At 54.8% G+C, this 20,681-nt stretch overlaps 3 protein-coding genes across 3 annotated transcripts; 2 read left to right on the forward strand and 1 right to left on the reverse strand.

The window, feature by feature from the left end:
* The first annotated feature begins 6,487 nt into the window (after positions 1-6,487).
* Positions 6,488-11,372, forward strand: LOC490387 (left-right determination factor 1). The gene is made up of 4 exons (XM_038542825.1): positions 6,488-6,819; positions 9,192-9,438; positions 9,657-9,899; positions 10,177-11,372. The coding sequence occupies exons 1-4, from the start codon at positions 6,570-6,572 to the stop codon at positions 10,538-10,540; spliced, it is 1,104 nt and encodes a 367-aa protein (XP_038398753.1). The 5' UTR covers positions 6,488-6,569; the 3' UTR covers positions 10,541-11,372.
* On the reverse strand, positions 7,827-8,811 carry LOC102151399 (ribosome biogenesis protein NSA2 homolog). Its single transcript, XM_038542824.1, has one exon. It carries the CDS (start codon positions 8,759-8,761, stop codon positions 7,979-7,981), a length of 783 nt encoding a protein of 260 aa, XP_038398752.1. The 5' UTR covers positions 8,762-8,811; the 3' UTR covers positions 7,827-7,978.
* Positions 11,373-17,206: 5,834 nt separating the features above from the next.
* PYCR2 (pyrroline-5-carboxylate reductase 2) lies at positions 17,207-20,435 on the forward strand. Its single transcript, XM_038541776.1, has 7 exons — positions 17,207-17,368; positions 17,602-17,672; positions 18,079-18,258; positions 18,354-18,575; positions 18,792-18,884; positions 19,066-19,229; positions 19,737-20,435. The coding sequence occupies exons 1-7, from the start codon at positions 17,302-17,304 to the stop codon at positions 19,900-19,902; spliced, it is 963 nt and encodes a 320-aa protein (XP_038397704.1). The 5' UTR covers positions 17,207-17,301; the 3' UTR covers positions 19,903-20,435.
* Positions 20,436-20,681: the final 246 nt, after the last annotated feature.

Below are 20,681 nucleotides of genomic sequence, written 5' to 3' on the forward strand. Positions count from 1 at the left end.
AGGTGCTTAAACTGCTGAGCCACCCAGGCTGCCCGAAAGTGAAAGTATTTAGAAAGGCATAAAAGAGTCTTTTGCAATAAAGGGTGGTGGTGGAGAAGTAACAGAAGTTAATTTTATTTTACTTTTTAGGTTTCTTTCTTTATTTTGGGAGGGGGGAAGGGATGGAGCAACAAGAGAATCTCCAGCAGACCACGCATTGAGTGTGCTGACCGTGGAGCACAACATGGGGCTCGATCTCATGACCCTGAGATCCTGACCTGCCTGAAAACAGGAGTTGGATGCTCCACTGACTGAGCCCCCAGGTGCCCTAAAGTAACATAAATTTGGAGGGAAACATTGACTTACATGGTGCTAACTTTAGAGTGTTAAATATTCATTTGCATATAGCATGATTATGTTTGGAGCATTTAGAGAGAGAAAAAAACCTCTCTGTTCATCTGTTCTTACTCTCAAACGCTTAGGGAAAGCCCAAAAAGGACCTCAGGAAAACATATTTTTCTGTTTTTTTTTGGGGGGGGGCGGGGGGGCTTTCTTACCTCTCTCAGGCGTTTGGGAAGCCGAGGAATCATCTGGATCATCTGGAATGGGCCAGATCCCTGTCACCTTCATGGCAGGACAGATGTTTCCCCTCACAGGCCTGCTTTTGCAACCCCAGCCAGCCTCCCCCTGCTCCTGTCCCATCCCTGGACTGTGTGCCCAGGGAGGCCAGTTCAGGAGGCATGGGGTCCCAGTTGTCAGTGCTCATGCAGGTTCCTGGGCAGTTCCGGGCAGGAGTCCCCTTGCCCGGGCACTGGCCCACAGAACAGACCCGCCCTGGAGAAGGTGGCAGGTGCCGGAGTGGGAGGTTGTGGAAGATCCGAGCGGGGCTTGGAGCAGGTGCAGAGCGGGAGCTCACCCTCACAGTCCCAGCACTACCATGCTGTGCAGAAGGGCAGGGCCAGGCCACAGCAGGTCAGGGAAGCCACTGTAGGATCCCGGGAATCCCACACGGAGAGGGCAGAATCAGCTGGGAGGATGGGCCACCTAAAGGCCACCTGGGTTGGAGGAGACTTTGGTCCTAACACATATGCGTGCAACAGATCCAGTGTGAGTGCAGGGAACAGCCGACCCTTGAACAAGGGTTTGGGGTGCCAACCCCTCTGGGCCATTGAAAATCCCCGCATAACTTTCAACTCCCCCAAAACATAACTACTCGACTAGAAACCTTACTGATAACATAAACAGTTGATTAACCTGTATTTTGCATGTTCTAGGTGTTATATGCTGTATTTTTGCAATATAGTATGCTACAGAAAAGAAAATGTCATTAAGAAAATCGTAAGGAGGGGATCCCTGGGTGGCTCAGCGGTTTAGCGCCTGCCTTTGGCCCAGGGCGCAGTCTGGAGACCCGGGATCGAGTCCCGCGTCGGGCTCCCTGCATGGAGCCTGCTTCTCCCTCCTCCTGTGTCTTTGCCTCTCTCTCTCTCTCTGTGTGTATCATAAATAAATAAATAAATCTAAAAAAAGAAAAAAGAAAATCGTAAGGAGGGACGCCTGGGTGACTCAATGGTTGAGTGTCTGCCTTCAGCTCAGGGCGTGATCCTGGAGTCCTGGGATTAAGTCCCATATTGGGCTCCTTGAATGGAGCCTACTTCTGTCTCTGCCTCTCTCTCTGTCTTTCATGAATAAGTAAATAAAATCTTTAAAAAATAAAATAAAAGAAAATCGTAAGGAGGGGGCATCTGAGTGGGTTAGTGGGTTGAGCATTTGACTCTTGATTTTGTCTCAGGTTGAGATCTCAGGGTCGTGAGATAGAGCCCTGTGTTGGGGTCTGTGCTCAGCAGGATGTCTGCTTCTCCCTTTCTGCCTGCCCCTCACCGCATTTGTGCTCTCTCTCTAAATAAATAAATCTTAAAAGAAAAGAAAAGAAAAGAAAAGAAAAGAAAAGAAAAGAAAAGAAAAGAAAAGAAAATCATAAGGAAGAGAAGATGCACTTACAACACTGGACTTTATCTATTGAAAAAAATCTGTGTGTAATCAGACCTGTGTAGTTCAGACCCATGATGTTCCAAGGTATTTGCATTCTTGTATGGCGTTCATACAGTTAATACTCTTAGCATCCCAACATATCTGTGAAAAATAAAAGTCTTGGGCAGCCCGGTGGCTCAGCGGTTTGGTGCTGCCTTCAGCCCAGGGTCTGACCCTGGAGACTTGGGATCGGGTCCCACGTTGGGCTCCCTGCATGGAGCCTGCTTCTCCCTCTGTCTGTGTCTCTGCCACTCTCTTCTCTCTCTGTGTCTCTCATGAATAAATAAATAAAATCTTAAAGAAAAAAATTAAATAGAATTCTTCCCATACACCGGAAGGTAACAGGACACTGTATGTTAACTATACTGGAATTAATACAAAAAACAAAAAACACCCCCCTACCCGTGCCATTTTACCATTCCCTAGTTAAAAAAAAAAAAAAAAAGTCTTTGCAAAACGTTAAAATCCCGAGCAATACAGGTTGGTAGATGGTATGGATTTTTTCCACCTTATCATGCCTTGGGGAGAAGGGGCATATTTAGACAGCATTATAAGTAGTCTTCCCTCCCAAGGGTCAGAAGAGGCAAGATTTTGTTGTGCTCCCCTCTTGGAGCCTACCCCGCACCCCACCCGCAGACTGCCAGACCAGACTGTCCACCCAGATCCACAGTCTCTGCAGGCAGGCCTGCTTCCCCACCCGGCTGTGCATGACAAAGGCCGCTGGCCTCCCTCCTGCTGGCTAATGAGTCCCTGGTAAAAAGTGTCCCAATCCACATTCGTGTTTTTCTTTTGGCCACTAGCTAATTGCCCAATTATTTTATTTCCCCAGCAAAACTTTAGTCGGCCTGGAATCCACATTCCGGACTAAAAGCCTGTGTCCAGGAAGCCTGGGGAGTAGGGGGGTTTGGCCTCTGTCTGTTTCTCTGTGGCCTCTGCCCAGCTCAGGCCCCACCAGACTGAGTCCCAGATCATCTGAGGCTGTGGGGTGCACCTTGCCTGCTTTGGGAGTCCAGCACGACTGTGTGCCGGAAAGATCTTCAGGGTGTGGAAGGAATTTGGGCTTGGGAATCCAAGGCCTGGCTTTATGCCAGCAGCCTTAGGGACTGTGGGAAGTTGGGGGAAGGGGTCACCTCTCTGAATCTCGGTTTTCTTGGCTTTAAAAATGGGGGTGGGAGGGGCAGATTGGCCTGGACAGTCCATGTCAGCTCTCAGCTCCCCGATTCTATAAAGTAGCAGAGGAGGAGCAGGGGGCCTCTTGCTGGGAAAACCCCTGGAATGCCAAATGCTCCCAGGAGCTCCCTAAGGGAGGTCCCCAGGATCTAGAATAATTCTGTTTCCTAACTGTGGACCACCTGCTCAGGTGCCCACTGGCCTTGCGGGCCTCCCTGAGCAGCAGGTCCTGGAAGCCCATTCCCCTGTCAGAAATGCTGGGTGTTGAGAGCATTGAGTCGTCTGGGTGCTGGGAGGCCCACCCAGGAGCACAGTGACAAGCCTGGGGGAGGCAGACGATCCAGCACATGAGGGGTACTTTACTTTCTTCTGGGAAAATGAAGTTTCAGTGTAACTGGCTGGTGACCCTAGGTGCAACAGGGGCTGGGGCCCCTGAGGGGAGAGGGGAGAGCCTGGTATCTGTGTGCCCGGTGGGCCGGGGAGCAGCTGTCCTGGAGGCCTGACCTCCCCTAGCCCTGTTAGAACAAGTCCCTGCTGAAACCAGCACAGGGGCCCCTGTGACCTCATCGTGAGCCTCCAGCTCCAGAGGGCTCCTGGGGCCTAGATGCTGGGGCCCTAGGGAGGGGTCCCTGGCCTCGCAGGGCAGCCCGGTGTTACTTCCTTGGCACCATCCTGGCCAGTGATAAGCCACCGGACTTCCTCTCTCTGCAAATGGCAAGGGTGGCGGCCTGTTGCATATTTATGGAACACCAACTCAGGACAGCTTCAGGGACAAAGGGCCACAGGCCCTTCGCCTGCGAATGGGTCACTTCTGCACCTTTTGGCTTGATTTAAAGCCCAAATGTTTGCATCCAGTGAGCCCCTGCTAATCACTTGCAAAGAAAAGCCTCAGCTCTGCTACTGAGGAGGCTGCACTTGGTCCAGAGAGAGCAGGAGGCCCGGGGCGGGGGGGGGGGGGGGGGGGGGGGGGGGGGGGGGGGGGGGAGGGCTGCAATGGGTAGGTGGTGCCTCGCGGGCCAGGGGTGTTCAGACAGTGGGAGACAGGAGCACCGCACTCCCTCTGGGTTGCACAAATTCAGGTGGGAAGGAGCTGAGGCCACCCCTCTCCTGCCCTGGTTTGGCGGCCGGGTGCCTGCACCTCCGCTTCCCTGCACAGGTACGGGGATCCGCGTTGGCCAGAATCCCTTCCAACATCCCCGCCTCTGACACTCCCAGCTGTGTGACTCAGGCAAGTCAGGCAATGATTTTACACCTGAGTTTCTTTATCAAATGAGATCAGAATGGTGAGCTGTTGTCAGGATAAAGTACTGGGTGTGGGGAGGCGGGGGCTGAAATGGGAAGGGGTCAAAAGGTACAGACTTCTTGTCATAAAAGACGTCTGTTCTGGGGATGTGCACCCCCACGCAGCATGGTGACGATACTTACCAATACTCTGTTGCCTATTTGAAAGTTGGTAAGAGAATAGATCTTAAAGCTTCTTAGCATAAGGAAAATTTTATTACTGTGTCTAGTGACTGGTGTAAAGCAGACTTACCAGTGGGGATCAGCTTGCTACATATATAAATATCAAATCTTTACATTGTATACCTGAAACTCATATAATGTTATATGTCAATGATACCTGAATTAAAAAAAAAAAGAGTTAATGTATCTAAAGCACTCAGAACATCATGGAACCCATAGGCACTATTAGCCATTATGTTTATTATGCACCTGCACATACGAATATGCATATGCATATGGTGGCAATTTGTGCACAATGTCCCTGGGCTCTTATCCTGAGGACATTCTGCCCTTGAGCACCAGAAGTTTCACTCTTTCTCTGCCTGAGATGTGTGGGAGCACAGGGGAAGAGGCATGGCAGGAGATACCTGTCAGGGACACAGCATCCATCTGCCGGGCCCCTTGGCACTCAAACATCGTCTATTCCAGAGCATGATAGAATGAGGCTGACATGGTTTGGGAAGGGCTGTCTCCTGCATTTCCTCCGTGAGGGGGTCTCTGGGGTCAGATGTATGTGTTGATCTCCTGGTCTCCAGCTGAGTGAACGAGGGCAGGTTCCTTCCCTGAACAGTATTCTGACTTTGTGTCTGGAAGGTGCATTCGGATACCTGCCTCCTCGGGCTGTTGTGAGCACATGCTCAGAGATGAGAATAGTGCCTGGCACAGTGAGCACTCAAGAAATGATTGTTGTTGTTGTGGCCATTTTTAGAAAGGCCACAGGTAACCCTTATAGTGTGCTTACGGTATACCAGGCTCTGGGCTATGCATCCTCCACATGTTAATGCATTTGATTTCCAGACTAGTCCTGTGAAGTAGACCCGATTATTATCACCCCTCCTTCTGATGGGGAAACTGAGTCACTAAGACCTTCAGGATCTTGCTAGAAGGTCAAACAGCCAGTTAAGCCCACAGGCCCCATACTTGCATCCAGCCAACCTAAACTATGTGTTTGGGAGGCCCTGAGAGGCTCCCACCCCCATGTGCTCCATACTTCAGGCTTTGGACAGGACATGACTCTGGGCAGCTATGACCTCGCTTTTCAGGTCCCTGTCCCTTGCTCCGGGTCCACCTGAGCACCCATGTGAGCCTGAGGCCAGGCTCACGGTGTGGAGTGCTCCCAGAGTGACTGGCACAGCCTGCATGGCTTTTCCCACTCTGAGGTCGGTCGTGTGACTGTGAAGACACTTGCAAAACTGCCCTTTCTGGGACAGCCAGAGAGCTGGGCCTGACAGCGGCAGCTTCCTCAGTCACAGACAGGACACAGTCCTCTGAGGGTCCGTGGAGAGGAGCAGGAGGGGGACTGTAGAGATGGAGTGTGGGGGATGGGGGTCCAGGGACTGCTGTGAGAGCTCACAGAATGGGGCCTGGCCGGGAGCAGACAGGAATTCAGAATCCTCTCCCTCCTTCCTTCCCGACGAACACACGGAGACCCAGACTGGCCTCCAGGAAGGAGATTTCAATAGCTGCCTAATAGGATTCTCTTTCTTACAGAATAGGCCCACTTCTTCATAGACTAGGACTGGGGTAGGGCCAGGAAAAGTCAACATGCCCTAAAGTTAGCCCTGAGCTGCCCAGACAGCAGCAGCCAGAGGCCCCAGGCTGGTGTGGCAACCAGACAGGCTCTAGTGCCCCTTCTAGACAGCCCCCTCCTCCAGGCTCCTGGACCTGTTTGGCTGCTGGGCTCCCAGGAGGTCCGAGGGGTGTGACCTTCTTCTCTCCAGGCCTCCCTTCTGGCCTCCCCCCTTCCCTCCCTCCACCCCAGCCAGGCCCAGAGCTGCCTATAAAGCTGGCCCAGCCTGGCCCTCCGCACAGCCGGCTGGGACCCTCCTGAAGCCTCCCAGGGGACACGTCAGCTCTGTTCTTCGTCCCCCTCCCCAGCCAGCGGCACCATGACGCCCGTGTGGCTGTGCTGGGCCCTGTGGGCGCTGCCCCTGACCGGCCCCGGAGCTGCCCTGAGCGGGGAGCGGATCCTGGGCGGCCTGCTGCGCCAGCTGCACCTCAGCCAGGTGCCCGTCCTGGATGAGGGCGAAGTGGAGGCACTGGTCACCCCTGCCCATGTGACAGCCCAGTACGTGGCCCTGCTGCGGCGCAGCCATGGGGCCCACTCCCGAGGGAAGAGGTTCAGCCAGAGATTCCGAGGTGAGACCTGCCTGCTGGCTGCCGCATCCCAGTCCTTGTGGGGGGGTCCGTTCTGGGGAGGCCATCGGCAGGGCTGGGACGGGGGCCCGTGGACAGCGAGGATGGCTGTATCCAGGCCCTGTCCGGATCTGCATGCCGGCCAGGAGCAGAGGAGGGACCCCTGGGCTTGGGACTCGGCTCTGGTACTTGTTGTCCTGCCCTGGACGAGTCACCCAACAGCTCTGAGCCTGGTGGCTTCTGTGAAATGAGGGTACAGCAGCTCTGACTACCTCCCAGACCCATGGGCCATTTATGAGACGACCTGGGAGGGCCCATTCCAGCATTTTAAAGTCAGCCTATCAGAGCTGGGCCAGGTGTGAATCCCACCCCACCTTCCTGCCTCCCTGGGGCTGGGGCTCACCTCCTCAGTGCCTGGACACAGACCCACACCTCCTGCTTTCCAGCCAGGCCGGGTCAGGTGCCTGGAGGCCTGGCGACTCAGCAGAGGTGACTGCTGGTGGCCATGTGGCCGGCAGGTCTGCCGATGAGGCTGCCACCCTGGAGCCCCAGGTGTCAGGGACACATGGACTAGTGTATCTGAGGAGGGTGCTGTACATGTCCTGCCTCTGCCCCGCAAAAGCTGGTTATAGGCCCTGGATTCCTCTTCCTCCAGGTGGGGACATCTCCCTGGGCATGACAGGGAAATGAGAAGAATTCAGGGCTCTTGCTCTGCCTCTTAGGACACTCTTAGGACCAGAGATTTCCATGGTGGGGTTCTCTCCCTCTCTCTCCACTGGCCCTCCCATTTTTGCTGTGTCCTCTTTGCCCAAAGAAGGCTGCATGTCCAGGGGCCTGGCTGGCTTGGTCGGTGGAACACTGGACTCCCGATGTCCCGGTTGTGAGTTTGAGACCCACACTGGGCATGGAGATGACTTAAAAATAAAATCTTAGGGGCGCCCAGGTGGCTCAGTTGGTTAAGTATGGACTCTTGATTTTATTTTATTTTATTTTTTTTATTTTAATAAATGTCTATTTCAACTTTTTTATAGTAGAATAAATGTCTTGATGACTGTAGATATGTAAGGCTGTTTGGTAGCATCCAGAACCACAACAATAATGGTCTTCCTGACAGGTGTGTAGTCTTCAGTAATTATAAGGGATTACTCGTCTGAAACTGCTGTTAAACCAGCAGGACTGCATTTATGCATCCATCATTTTCAGGATTGTTGGTAACCTGGGCATATTTTCCCCAAATAACTTTGCCTCCTTGTGTCACAAGGCCCAACTCACTCACGTTCACTTCAATGACAGTACCTTTGGTAATAACACCCAAAGTTGTATATAGTGGGGATGAGGGATTCTTTTTTACACCGAGTATTGGCAGGCAAAAGGTGGCTTTCAATTCAGGATGTGTTACATGGGCCTTTTTGAAACGTAAGCCCATTGGCCTAATGAATCTTTCGTATTTAGGTGGTTTTCTAGTAAAGCCATCTCCAACAAAGCAGACTTTAGTGACCATCCTCTTCCATGCTTTCTTTTTTCTCTTTCCTGTTCGAATGACTTTTAATACTTCTGTTTCTCCCTGAGCACGAACTTTGGGTAAAGGAACTTCCCACTTTCCCGCTTTCTCTTTTCGCTTTTGTTTAATCATATTGGAAAGTACTTTAGCTCGGGACTGCCCCTCCCTGTCCAGTAGATATGCAGGTACTGCTCCCTGTGGAGTCTTTTCATCATTCTTTTGTTTGGTGTTTCTCTTTTCATGCATCTTGATAGTCTTTTTCATTTGTATTTTCTCAGCATGGCGCTGTTTATGGTAGAGCTTAGCTTTCAGACCAATCATCTTTTTTGCTTTTTTTGAACGTTCATGAGCCTCTCGACCTTCTTTCTTTCTCTTTTTCTCATGGTAATCCAAACGATAGCCATAGCGCTTCCGGTGTAACTCAATATATTCATTTTGTGGCATGGTGACGGCCGCCGGGCCGCCGAGAGCAGCCGCCGGGCGCCAAGAGGCTCTCTAGCTTCGGGCTCCCGGCCCGCGAGCTCGCTCCGCGCCGGCCGCGACGGAAAGAGACGGCCCCGCGCCCCGGACTCTTGATTTTAGCTGGGGTCATAATCTCAGGTTGGTGACATTGCCCTGGGCTCTGCTCTGAGCAAGAAGCCTGCTTGAAATGGTCTCTCTCCCTCTGCCCCCCCCCCAAGTGAAATGAAATGAAATAAAACAAAATAAAATAAATAAAAGTAAAATCTTAAAAAGCAAACAAAAAGAAAGGCTGCAAGTCTGTGCACTTGAGGTGAACCCCAGCCCCCAGTCCTCTGTGCAGACTCCGGGCTCTGCTGCCCCTTGAAGCTGCCCTGAGGCTGGAGAGGCATCCTAACCCCATGCCTGTCCCCAGAGGTGGCGGGCAGGTGGCTGGCGACAGAGGCCTCCACGCACCTGCTGGTGTTTGGCATGGAGCGGCGGTTGCCCCCCAACAGTGAGCTGCTGCGGGCGGTGCTGCGCCTCTTCCAGGAGCCGGTACCCAGGGCGGCGCTCCGCAGGCTCGAGCGGCTGTCCCCGCACAGCGCCCGCGCCCGCGTCACCATCGAGTGGCTGCAAGTCCGAGACGACGGCCCCAACCGCACCTCCCTGGTGGACTCCAGGTGGGGGCTGCGAGCGGGGCGGGGCGGGGAGGGAGGGGAGGGAGGAGAGGGCCGGGGGCGGGTCCCAGCTGGGGGAGACGGCGGGAAGGGGAGGGGGGGAGGGGGCTGGGGGCGTCCCCAGCGGGGTGGCGCGGAGGGGAGCCACCCCCACCCCCGGGAGCCACCCCCTCCTCCCCAGCTCAGGCCCCTGTCCCCCTTGGCCCCCCTGTGGCACGCAGGCTGGTGTCCCTCCACGAGAGCGGCTGGAAGGCCTTTGACGTGACGGAGGCCGTGACCTTCTGGCAGCAGCTGAGCCGGCCTCGGCAGCCCCTGCTCCTGCAGGTGTCGGTGCAGAGGGAGCACCTGGGCCCGCCCGCCTCCGGGGCCCACAGGCTGGTGCGCTTTGCCTCCCAGGGGCCCACGGGCGCCGGGCAGGGGGAGCCCCGGCTGGAGCTGCACACCCTGGACCTGGGGACCTACGGGTAGGCGCCGGGCCTGCGGATGGGGCACCTAGGGACTGCCACCTCCGTTGAAGGGGCTCTTTTGGGGTGCGGGTGCGGGAAATTTCTCCGGCCACTCTCGGGGCTGATGGCACTTGTTCTGTGCTGTTTGGCCACTGGTAGTCATCCAGCCGGATCACAAGCAGCCTTTTGAACACAGCCAGGATGGAACACTTCCCTCCTAGACGCCCCCTCCGCCAGGGCCCTCCCCCTGCCCCGGGCACCCTCAGCTGACCCCTGCCTCTCCTTGTCCCCGCAGAGCTCAGGGCGACTGTGACCCCGAGGTGCCGGTGACGCAGGCTGCCCGCTGCTGCCGCCAGGAGGTGTACATTGACCTGCGGGGGATGAAGTGGGCCGAGAACTGGGTCCTGGAGCCCCCGGGGTTCCTGGCCTACGAGTGTGTGGGCACCTGTCAGCAGCCCCCGCGGCCTCTGCCCTTCGAGTGGCCACTTCTGGGGCCACGGCAGTGCGTCCCCTCGGAGACGACATCGCTGCCCATGATCGTCACTGTCAAAGAGGGAGGCAGGCCCAGGCCCCGGGTGGTCAGCCTGCCCAACATGAGGGTGCAGAAGTGTAGCTGCTCCTGGGACGGGATGCCCGTGCCAAGGAAGCTGGAGCCTTAGGTGTGGGATGCAGTGCCAAGGCCTCTGACTGGACAGGTGCACAGAAGCAGGTCTTGATGTAGGTGTGAAAATCCTCCTTAGTGACCCCCGGCCCAACTCATCCCTGCTTTACCTCTGCTGCATGGTCTTTTGTTTCCTGTCCTCCTGAGCCTCACCCACCTAAGCACTTCCAAGAGTCACTAACGCAGCAGTGAGGACTACCGAGCTTTAGAAGGAAATCCCAGCCTACTTGTGAAAAGATGCAGCTGGGCATGGACAGACTGGTAGCTGGGAGCTTCTCTTCAGCAAATCCTCAGCTGCGTATGGGATGACACGCCTTGTGATGTGAACTGCGGAAACAGACTGATATACCCCATTACATTATGAGAATTAAAAGAGAATTTTTAAAAATCTCCTGGTTTTCCCTAGGTACGGAGGAGGTCTAAAACAGAACTCCTGTTCCCCAAAACGTTGATCCATTCTGGACTCTTGTAAACATAGTTGGGTCCCCCACTCCCCTGAGAGATTATGAGGAGGGAGGACGAAGGGTTTCCAGCTGGGGACAGTGGGCAGGCAGTCAGGACACCTGGCTTCTGGATCTAACAGGACCTCAACTGTGACCTCAAGCCAACGGGGAAGCCCTTGGCCACTGTTTCTGCTTACAAGGGAGGAGGTGGGATTCAGCTCTGAGTCATTACCCTGGGGGACAGAGAGCCCTAACCTCCCCCGCTCCTCCCCCTTAGACCCAGCATTTTCTGTGCATAGTTAGGTCATTTCCCCCACTGCTTTAGAGGATATACCACCAGGACCCACATGTATTTACTTTTATTAAAATTTAGCAAAAGCAGTTGAGTGTAGATAATCTGCTGAAATAAAGTGATGTTTCACTCTGTGCCTCTGCATTTATTTTCTGGTGCCCCTTGAGCCAGAGAGAAGGGGTGATACAGGGACAAGCTCTCATAACGATGTGATGAAAGGAGGTGATCAAGATCCTCCAGTCTATGGGGCTGCCAAACACTGCAAAAATCAACTTTAGATTAAGCTCTCATTTATAATACTTATATCCTCTCCCGGCTCTCACAATACCAAAACCGGTATTGTGAACAATCACTCACACATGCCCCTTCTTTAGAAAGTATTTTCACCCTGGCAGTGGTTATGGGGATGGGACCTGGGGTGACAGTGGTGTAGCAAGCAAGCTAGCACTTGTTGAGCACTCACTATAAGCCAGGGTGCTGTGCTAGGCGATTCTGTATACATTACATCACTTAAGTCTTGCAACAAATTCCTTGAGGTTGGTATTATTATTCCCATTTTCCAGATGAAGAAATTGGGACTGGGGTGATGAAAATCTGTTGAATCTCTATGCCACAGAATGGCTTATAATGATGATATGGGCATTGGCTACCATGTCATCTGGAAGCTGCCACATCTGGCAGTGCCCCTATGTTTCCCTTTCCAGACAACGGGGTTTCCTTATGACTGGCTATTGAAGTTCTTGGACTCTGTTTTTATCCACAAAACTAATAACAGCGGAATAGTGGAGGGAAAGATGGAGCTAGTCTCTGGACAGCCAGGATCTGAGAACGCGGCAAGCATACTGTTGGAGGCAGGTGAGAGGACTTGGCTCTGAAAGAAATGCCTAGATCACCTGCATAAGACGTCTGAATGAAGCCCTTCCCTGTGGGATGTTGAGTACCAGGATATAGTGTTTTTTGCTTTACAAGAATGGTATGGATACCTTCTAAAGAATTCTACTCAGTGACCTCTCTGTGGGTCTGTGGACTCCCAGCCAGTCACATTTAATCAGTGGTAAAGATGGGCCTGCTCCCATCATCCCATGTGAGCTAAAATATCCAGGAGATTGGGTCCAATTTAAAATGTAAAGATGAGCTTATCAGCACACGGAGACAGCATGGTAGACAGAACGTTCTCCCCCAAAACATCCATGCCTCCCAGTCCTTGGAGCCTGTGACTCTTATTCTATACTTCAAATGTGACTCTGTTATTCGATACTTCAAAAGGGATTCTGCAGTTGTAATTAAGGTTACAGACCACAAAATAAGGAGACGATCTTGGATTAACCAAGTGTACCCAATCGAATCACAGGATTCCTTCAAAGTAGAGAACTTTCTCTGGCTGAAGGCACAGAGGTGAGGCTGCAGGGAAGGTCAATGAGAAGATACGACCTGTGAGTTGGACCTAGGTGATGGAGGCTCCTCATCCCTTCTCCTGTCCTTGGAATGTGGGTTCCAGTTGCCTTGCCTGCTCCCAGAAGCTTCTCCCAGGACAGACTTGGGATAATGATGTGGTATTGGGACCATCAGGAGGGAGGGGGTATGTGACTGGACCCCAGTGAAGCCTTCCTCTGAACCTTTAGGATGTGGTGGGTGGGCATGGGGTCTACCACCTTGCAGCCCCCAAGACCACCTCCTAGCTCAGATTCCTGAGCTCATTCAGCCCATTGGGAGTGGCCTGCCTCTGTCCCTCCCGGTCCACCGTGTCTGTGGGCTGGCTTCAGATCACACCCAGGAGCTCCCAGGAGGATCCCCAAAAGGGCAGAAGAGGAGGCCAGAAATATATGAAGTATGAAAATGGCTAGACCTGCCATTGCTGGTTTGAAGATGAAGGAGACCATGAGTCAGGGAATGTGCTGAGAACGACTTCCAGAAGCTGAGAAGGACTCCTGGCTGGCAGCCAGCAAGGAAGGGGGACCTCAGTCCTATAGCCATGTGGAGCCAAATTCTGCCAGCAACCTGAATGAGTCGGAGTCCCAATTCTCCCACCGAGTGTCTGGAGAAGAATTCGGATCAGCCATCTTGATGTGGCCTGTGGGATCTAGAGCAGAGGCACCAGCTCGACCCACTCAGACTTTTGACCTGCAAAATGTGAGGTGATACATTTATTCTGATACAAAATTAGCAGTGCATTTTTATGGCAGTAGCAGCAATTAGGACAGTTGAGGTCCATTAGAAGTGAGGTGTAATTACAATCTGTTTCCACTTAAAAGGCGAAGTAACAGCATTAAAGATAATTTTGAATGACCTGAAAACTGCCCATAACCCCATCATGATTTGGTTTTTGCATATCTCATTTACATACAACCTGACCTGTTTATATACAACATGAGCACCTACTGGTTTTAAAAATCAGTTTTTTTTTTAAAGATTTATTTATTTATATGAGAGAGAGAGAGCCCATGCACAAGCCGGGGAGTGGCAGAAGGAGAGGGAGAAGCAGATTCCCTGCTGATCAGGGAGCAGGCTGCTGTGAGGTTGCATCCCAAGACCCCAAGATCATGACTTGAGCCAAAGGCAGATGCTTCACTGACTGAGCTACCCAGGCACCCCTAAACATCAGGTTTAAGATGTACCTGACTCCAGGACAAAGAAGTATAGAGTTAAATTCCAAAGAGTCACATTAGATCTCTTTAAGTGATAGGATTAGAAGCAATGTTCATTTTCCTATTTGATCAAATTTAAAATTTTTCTACAATCAACATGGATTACTGGTATAATTTAAAAAGGAGAAAAAAATGCATGCAAAATGTGCCTCCCTGGAGAGGTCCGTAAGTCAGGGAGGACTGGGGTTCTGGAGACTTGCCATAGGATTAGCTGGAAGCAGCTCAGGATCCTCCTTCATTCCCTGGATCTCTTCCATTGTTAGGATATGAGCCAGCTAATTAGACAGACTAGGAAGGAGGCCCAGAGGCCCTGGGGGTGAGAAACGTGGACAAGTGGAGGCAGAAATGACCCATTATCCACTTTGTCTGGGAAGGTAGGAGGGGGAGGAGCAGGACTGTGGGAGGAGGGGGGTAGAGAGGTAGGAGGAGGAGAGGGGGGAAGGTGGGCAGCCCTGGAAGCTTGGTGAGCTTCCCTGGTTTCCTTCAGGACTTCTCTCTGCCTGTTCAGGGGTAGAGTGGGCACCCAAGGACACAGCTGCCAGCCCTGGAGCCTGGGTATACACTGCAGGATGGTGGCACTGGGCTGACCCTCCTGAAGAGGCATCCTAAGTGGCCCAGGGAAGGAAGGGTCTTTCTTCTCTGCATCTCACCAAGTGAACCATGGCAGGGCCATAAGAGTCAGCAAGGTCATACAAGAGAAGGAAATGGGACTGCCTGTAATTAAAACATAGAACTTTGTACACAAAAACTTTAAACTTTGGAGATGAAAAAAAACCCAAGATGATAGATCTCAAAGTACCACACAAAAAAATAACCAGTTTTCAACCAGTGGCTCACTCATCCAAGATGTATCAAGAGGGCCAAGTGCCTCAGCAGAGCCCTCTCTCCTGTGGCCCAGCTGGTGGCCAAGCCAGCATGGGGGCCACTGACGTGACCTCCTCCCCTGTCCCCGTGGTCCTCTACTGGACGCTGAAGCAGAGATACCAAGGCCAGCAGGTCAGGGATGGATGGATGTGTGAAAGGAGTGTGACGGGAATGACACAGCACACTGTGCCCCACCCCAACACACACACACACACACACACACACACACACACACACACCACTTGGCTTTGGTGCAACCTCTTGGGTTGCAGGCCATAACCAGAGAGGCAGGGGAAGCAAGGGGGCCTGCAGCCTTCCAAATGGACTGTGGGAAGCCCAGTATCCCTCAGAGGAGCAGACAGCATTTAGAGGCACCCACCTTCCCCCACTGCCTGGCGAAGATTCTTCTACAAGAAAGGAGGCCCAGTGGAAGCTAGTAAGGACCAGAGAAGAGAGGAAAGAGTGGGCAGTGCTGGGCCATGGGTCTCGTCCCTGGGCTCCTCCTGAGGCATGTGCCCCTTCCAGAAAGCATGCTCCTCAGTACCTTCCCAAGGATTGTACCAAAAGCCCCCCTTTCTTCAGCTAGTTTGCACTGTTGAGTTGCTGGTGCCATTAGGGCCAGGCTGTGGCATGGCCACCACGGGGAGCCTCTAAAGCCACTATGCATGGACATAGGCACATAATCAAAGAGTTAGACAAAGATTTTCTTACAGTAGTATGAGTAATTTTTTTAAAAAAAAGTTTTGAGAAAGAGCACAAGCAGGAGGCAGGGGCAGAGGAGAGGGAGAAGCAGACTCCCTGCTGAGCAGGGACTGTAATTTGGGACTTCATCCCACAACCCTGAGATCATGACCGGAGCTGAAGACAGACGCTGAACCCACTGAGCCACCCAGGTGCCCCTGAATAATTTAAAACACTGTTTTAAGTCTGTGAGGACAGGGACCTTTGTCCCTGGACCCTGTTCATGGCTGTACCCCCAGAACCTGGCTCAGTGAGCATCTGTGGAATTGATAAACCTAATTCTGATGTTTGGGAGAATGGTTAGTGTGGTGCAGCCGTATAACGGAATTTACTAAGTCATCACAGAAATCTTGTTTTAAGCAACTTTTCAATGACATTGGGAAATGTTTATTAACTATCTACGATAGACACTTCAAAACTGTATCTATGTCATTTATTTCCAAGGGTGGAAAACTATATATGCCTAGACATGAATAACATAAGGAAATACACCAGCAATGTTCCCAAGAAACTATCCCCAGGAACTCTGATTGTGGGTGATTTTGACCTTTACTTTTTTGTATTTCCCGAATTTTCCTCAATATGCATGTGTTCCTTTTCCAATCAGAAAAAAATTATCAAGGGATCCCTGGGTGGCTCAGCGGTGGAGCGCCCTCCGCTCAGGGCGTGATCCTGGGAAAGGATCGCCCACGTCGCCCGGCTCCCTGCATGGAGCCTGCTTCTCCCTCTGCCTGTGTCTCCGCTTCTCTCTCTCTCGCTCTGTGTCTCTCATGAATAAATAAATCTTTTTTTTTAAAGGAAAAAAAATATCGAAATATTATTTTGCATAACAGTGAACAATTGGTCCGCACCTTCAAGGGTTCAGGCCCCGAGGAGGCGGGGGCTTGCTCCGGGATGCGCGCGGGGAGGGTGGGGGAGGGAGCAGAGTCCCCCCAGCCCGGAGGGGGGCAGGTCTCTCCCGCCCCGGGCAGCCCCCAGGGGCGCCGCCCCCACCCCCACCCCCCGGCCCCGGGCTCGCCTGAGTTAGGACAGAAGCTGGAGAAAAGAACTAGTTGGAAAGCAGACAGGTGAGAATGCAGGCGGCTGGCCGCCCCCCCGCCCCTTTCACACTGAGCAGTGGATCCTCCTCGAGGCAGGAAAGACGCCTGGCCTCCATCTCTTAAGAACCGCACAGGTTCGGCGGACCCCCAGGGGCGCTCCCGCGGCCACCCCCCAGGCCGGGAGGACTTCCAGCCGGGACCCCGCTCATGCCTGCAGGCCGCGACCTGCCGGGGCCTCCAGGGCGGCTGACGGCCCGCGCCAGATACGGCACTAGCGGACCTCGACCCGGCCCCCGGCCCCAGCCCCAGCCCCAGCCCCCGGCCCCAGCCCTCGGCCCCAGCCCTCGGCCCCAGCCCCACCCGCGGGGTGCGGGCGATGCGGGTCCCGGTGGGCTGGCTGGGCGGAGCCCCCGCTGCCGGGCACCGCGCCAGAGGGCCCCACCGCCAATCCCGTGCGCGGGGGCGGGCACGTGGCCCGAGCTCCCGGCCGCGGATTGGCCCTCCGCGAGCTCCCGGCCGCGGATTGGTCCGTCCTCCAGAGCTCCCGGCCGCGGATTGGTCCGTCCTCCCGTGAGGCTCCGCGGCGCCCCTGCCGGGGAGGCGGTGGGAAGCGGCCCCGGGGGCCGGGCCGGAAGCTGAGGGCCTCGGCCTGGGTCCGGCTTCCGGCGCGCGCGGCTGGCGAGGGCTCTCTCCTGCGGCGGCTCCCGGGCGGCGCCGGGCGCGTTCCAGTGGCCATGAGCGTGGGCTTCATCGGCGCCGGCCAGCTGGCCTGTGCCCTGGCGCGGGGCTTCACGGCCGCAGGTGGGCGCGCGCGGGCGGGGGGCGGGGAGCCGCAGCCCGGCCGGGGATGCCTTGCGCCCCGCGAGCCCCGACGGCTGGGCGTCCGGCGGGCGGGACGGGGCCCGTGGAGCAGAGGGGGCCGCGAGCCCGCGCGGGGGAGGGGCTGGGTGTGGGTCTGACCCGCCGCCCCGGGAGCGCGGGAGCGCGGGAGCCCGGGTCCGCGGCGTCCGGCTGAGGGGTCGCGTCTCCCGCAGGCATCCTGTCGGCTCACAAGATCATAGCCAGCTCCCCGGAGATGGATCTGCCCACCGTGTCCTCGCTCAGGGTAGGGGGCGCGGGGGCGGGGGCGCGGGCGCGGGCGCAGGAGCCGTGCTGGCCGCCGGCTGCGCCCACCTCCGTGCCCACGGCTGGGCGCTCCATTTCACCTGCCCCTTTGCCCGTGCCACTTCCCAGCCCGGAGGCGGGGGGACTTGCCTGGCGAGGGGTTGGCTGCGGGGCCCGAGGGTTGGTGGGGATGGGAGGCAGCCGCATCCCACCTGCCTTGGGGAAGCGAGCCTAGCTAGCACCTAGCTCGCATGCCCCGCAGCAGCAAGGGGAGACTTTGTGCCTCCCCGGCGGATTCCAGGCTGCAGCTGGCAGAGAGTGTTTGGCAGGGGCTCATCCCCTCCTTGGCGGGGCCTGGGCCTTGTGAGCCTGCCCCGCACTGTGAGCTGGGCAATCTCCTCTTGCAGAAGATGGGTGTGAACCTGACCCGGAACAACAAGGAGACGGTGAGGCACAGTGATGTCCTGTTCCTGGCAGTGAAGCCACACATCATCCCCTTCATTCTGGACGAGATCGGGGCCGACGTCCAGCCCAGGCACATTGTGGTGTCCTGTGCTGCCGGGGTCACCATCAGCTCTGTGGAAAAGGTGCCCATTTCAGCCCTGGTGCCCTTGTGAAGCGTTTTGTGTGTAGGGGTGGGGGGCCTGCCCCGGCAGCTCACTTGGGCCTTTCCTTGTTCCAGAAGCTGATGGCATTCCAGCCGGCCCCCAAGGTGATTCGCTGCATGACCAACACACCTGTGGTGGTGCGGGAGGGCGCCACGGTGTATGCCACAGGCACCCATGCCCTGGTGGAAGATGGGCAGCTCCTGGAGCAGCTCATGAGCAGCGTGGGCTACTGCACCGAGGTGGAGGAGGACCTGATTGATGCTGTCACAGGGCTCAGCGGCAGCGGGCCCGCCTATGTGAGCCCCCCTCATGTACTTCCTCAGCCCTCTGGGGACTTAGGCAACGAGATGGGCTGGTAGGCAGACTCGGGCTCTGGGTGTTGCCCATGTCCAGGGCGAAGCTAGCTGGTGGAGGACGTCAGCCTTCAGAGCTAGTTCTAGTCCTCAGGTGAAGCCGACCATAGGGAGGTCCCTGGGTGTTGCAGCCCCGGGACTCAGTGAGTGTTTCCATAGGCATTCATGGCCCTGGATGCGTTGGCTGATGGTGGGGTTAAGATGGGCTTGCCTCGGCGCCTGGCGGTCCGACTGGGGGCCCAGGCCTTGCTGGTCAGTATCTCTGCCTTATGTGTTCTGGACCAGGGTGTGGGGTGGAGGCTGTGGGTGGAGTTGGGGGGGGGGGGTCCCTGAGCTGGGGTGGGGCTGGGTTGGGAAGCTGGGCTAGTGATTGGTGAAGGGCAGTGGGTAAGGAGAAGCAGTTCTCTGCTCTAATCCTTCCTACCTCTTGCAGGGGGCTGCCAAGATGCTACTGGACTCAGAGCAGCACCCAGGCCAGCTCAAGGATAATGTGTGCTCCCCTGGGGGGGCCACCATCCATGCCCTGCACTTCCTAGAGAGTGGGGGCTTCCGCTCCCTGCTCATCAATGCTGTGGAGGCCTCTTGCATCCGCACACGGTGGGTTTCTCGCCCACCACTCCCAGCAGAACCTGCTGTCTCTGATCCCTCAGCAGTGCTGGAGTCCATGCTGTGTCCACAAGCATGGTTTCTCAGACTCTGTTTAGCTGAGGGTTTGCAGGTTTTACTTGTTCATCGCTACCACAGTTCTGATGGTGGGGGTGGGTGGGTAGCTTGAATTGATAGAAGAGGAAGGTGAGGCCCAGAGACGATTTTCCCCAGCCCAGGCAGCTCGTAGTACATTGTGGAGGTGGGGTTGGACAGGTGTGTGACTCCAAGCCTGCTGAGTCTCCTGTCCCTACCAGCTCTCTCCTTCCACGTGGAACTACACGTGTGTGTAGTAACCCACATGGAGTTGAATGGCACTTCTGAGAAGCTCAGGGGAGCATTTGATTTGGGGTTCTAATTTCGGGTGGTGTCAAGTTCTCTGGGCTTGGGGGTTATTTGTACAGAGCAGCCTTGTGGAGCTCTGGCTCCTCCTTCAACCCTGTGGGGCTTTGTTTGCAGAGAGCTGCAGTCCATGGCTGACCAAGAGAAGGTGTCCCCAGCTGCCCTCAAGAAGACTCTTCTGGACAGAGTGAAGCTGGAATCCCCCACAGTGTACACATTGACCCATTCCAGCTCAGGGAAGCTCCTCACAAAAAACCCAGCTTCTGGGGGCAAGAAGGACTGAGGTAGCCTCTGCCCTCCTTTCTAGAACCAGAGCCCTGAGGGGGACCGTGCAGGGTGAGGGCAGGCCCCAGCAAGCAGCTTTTGGTCCTGGTCATAAAACCTCCTTAAGCCTGCTCAGGCCAGGCTGCAATAGTTTCCTGTCTTGTCCATGGAATATGCTCTGGGAGTGGTTGAGGGTGGCAGCCAGAGGCAGGCTGGCATACCTGCCAGGGGTGAAACAGGCCAGGACTCCAGTCAGAGCCCCACTCAGTAGCAAGTTCTGCAGACTTGCAGCTGGAGTCCTCCATCTGGAGCCCGATGCAGGGTCCGCCTGATGCCACGTCAAGGTGGAGAGAGCTACCAAACATGACAAGGGCTTTTCTCTGTGAACTGTAAATGGATAAGAAGCGAGCAACTTAGAATTGTTACAGTTAATCAGAAAAGCAGGGAATTAGACTGTGCTTATATTGAACTCTTGCTTTGTAGGTGTCTCATTGAAAAAGCCTTACTCAATGCTGTTAAGCTGCTTCAATAAAGTTATTTTTTGTTACCTTGCCCCCCCCCCTTTTAAAGTAAGTTCTACATCCAATGTGGGGCTTGAACTCATGACCCTCTGAGATCAAGAGTTGGATACCTTGCAGACTGAGCCAGCCAGATGCCCCTATTAACCTGCCCTTTTTTTTTTTTTTTAAGATTTTATTTATTTATCCATGATAGAGACAGAGACACAGGCAGAGGGAGAAGCAGGCTCCATGGTGGGAGCCCGACGTGGGACTCAATCCCGGGACCCCAAGATCACGC

This window comes from Canis lupus, chromosome 7, assembly GCF_011100685.1.
Source record: "Canis lupus familiaris isolate Mischka breed German Shepherd chromosome 7, alternate assembly UU_Cfam_GSD_1.0, whole genome shotgun sequence".
NCBI lineage: Eukaryota > Metazoa > Chordata > Mammalia > Carnivora > Canidae > Canis > Canis lupus.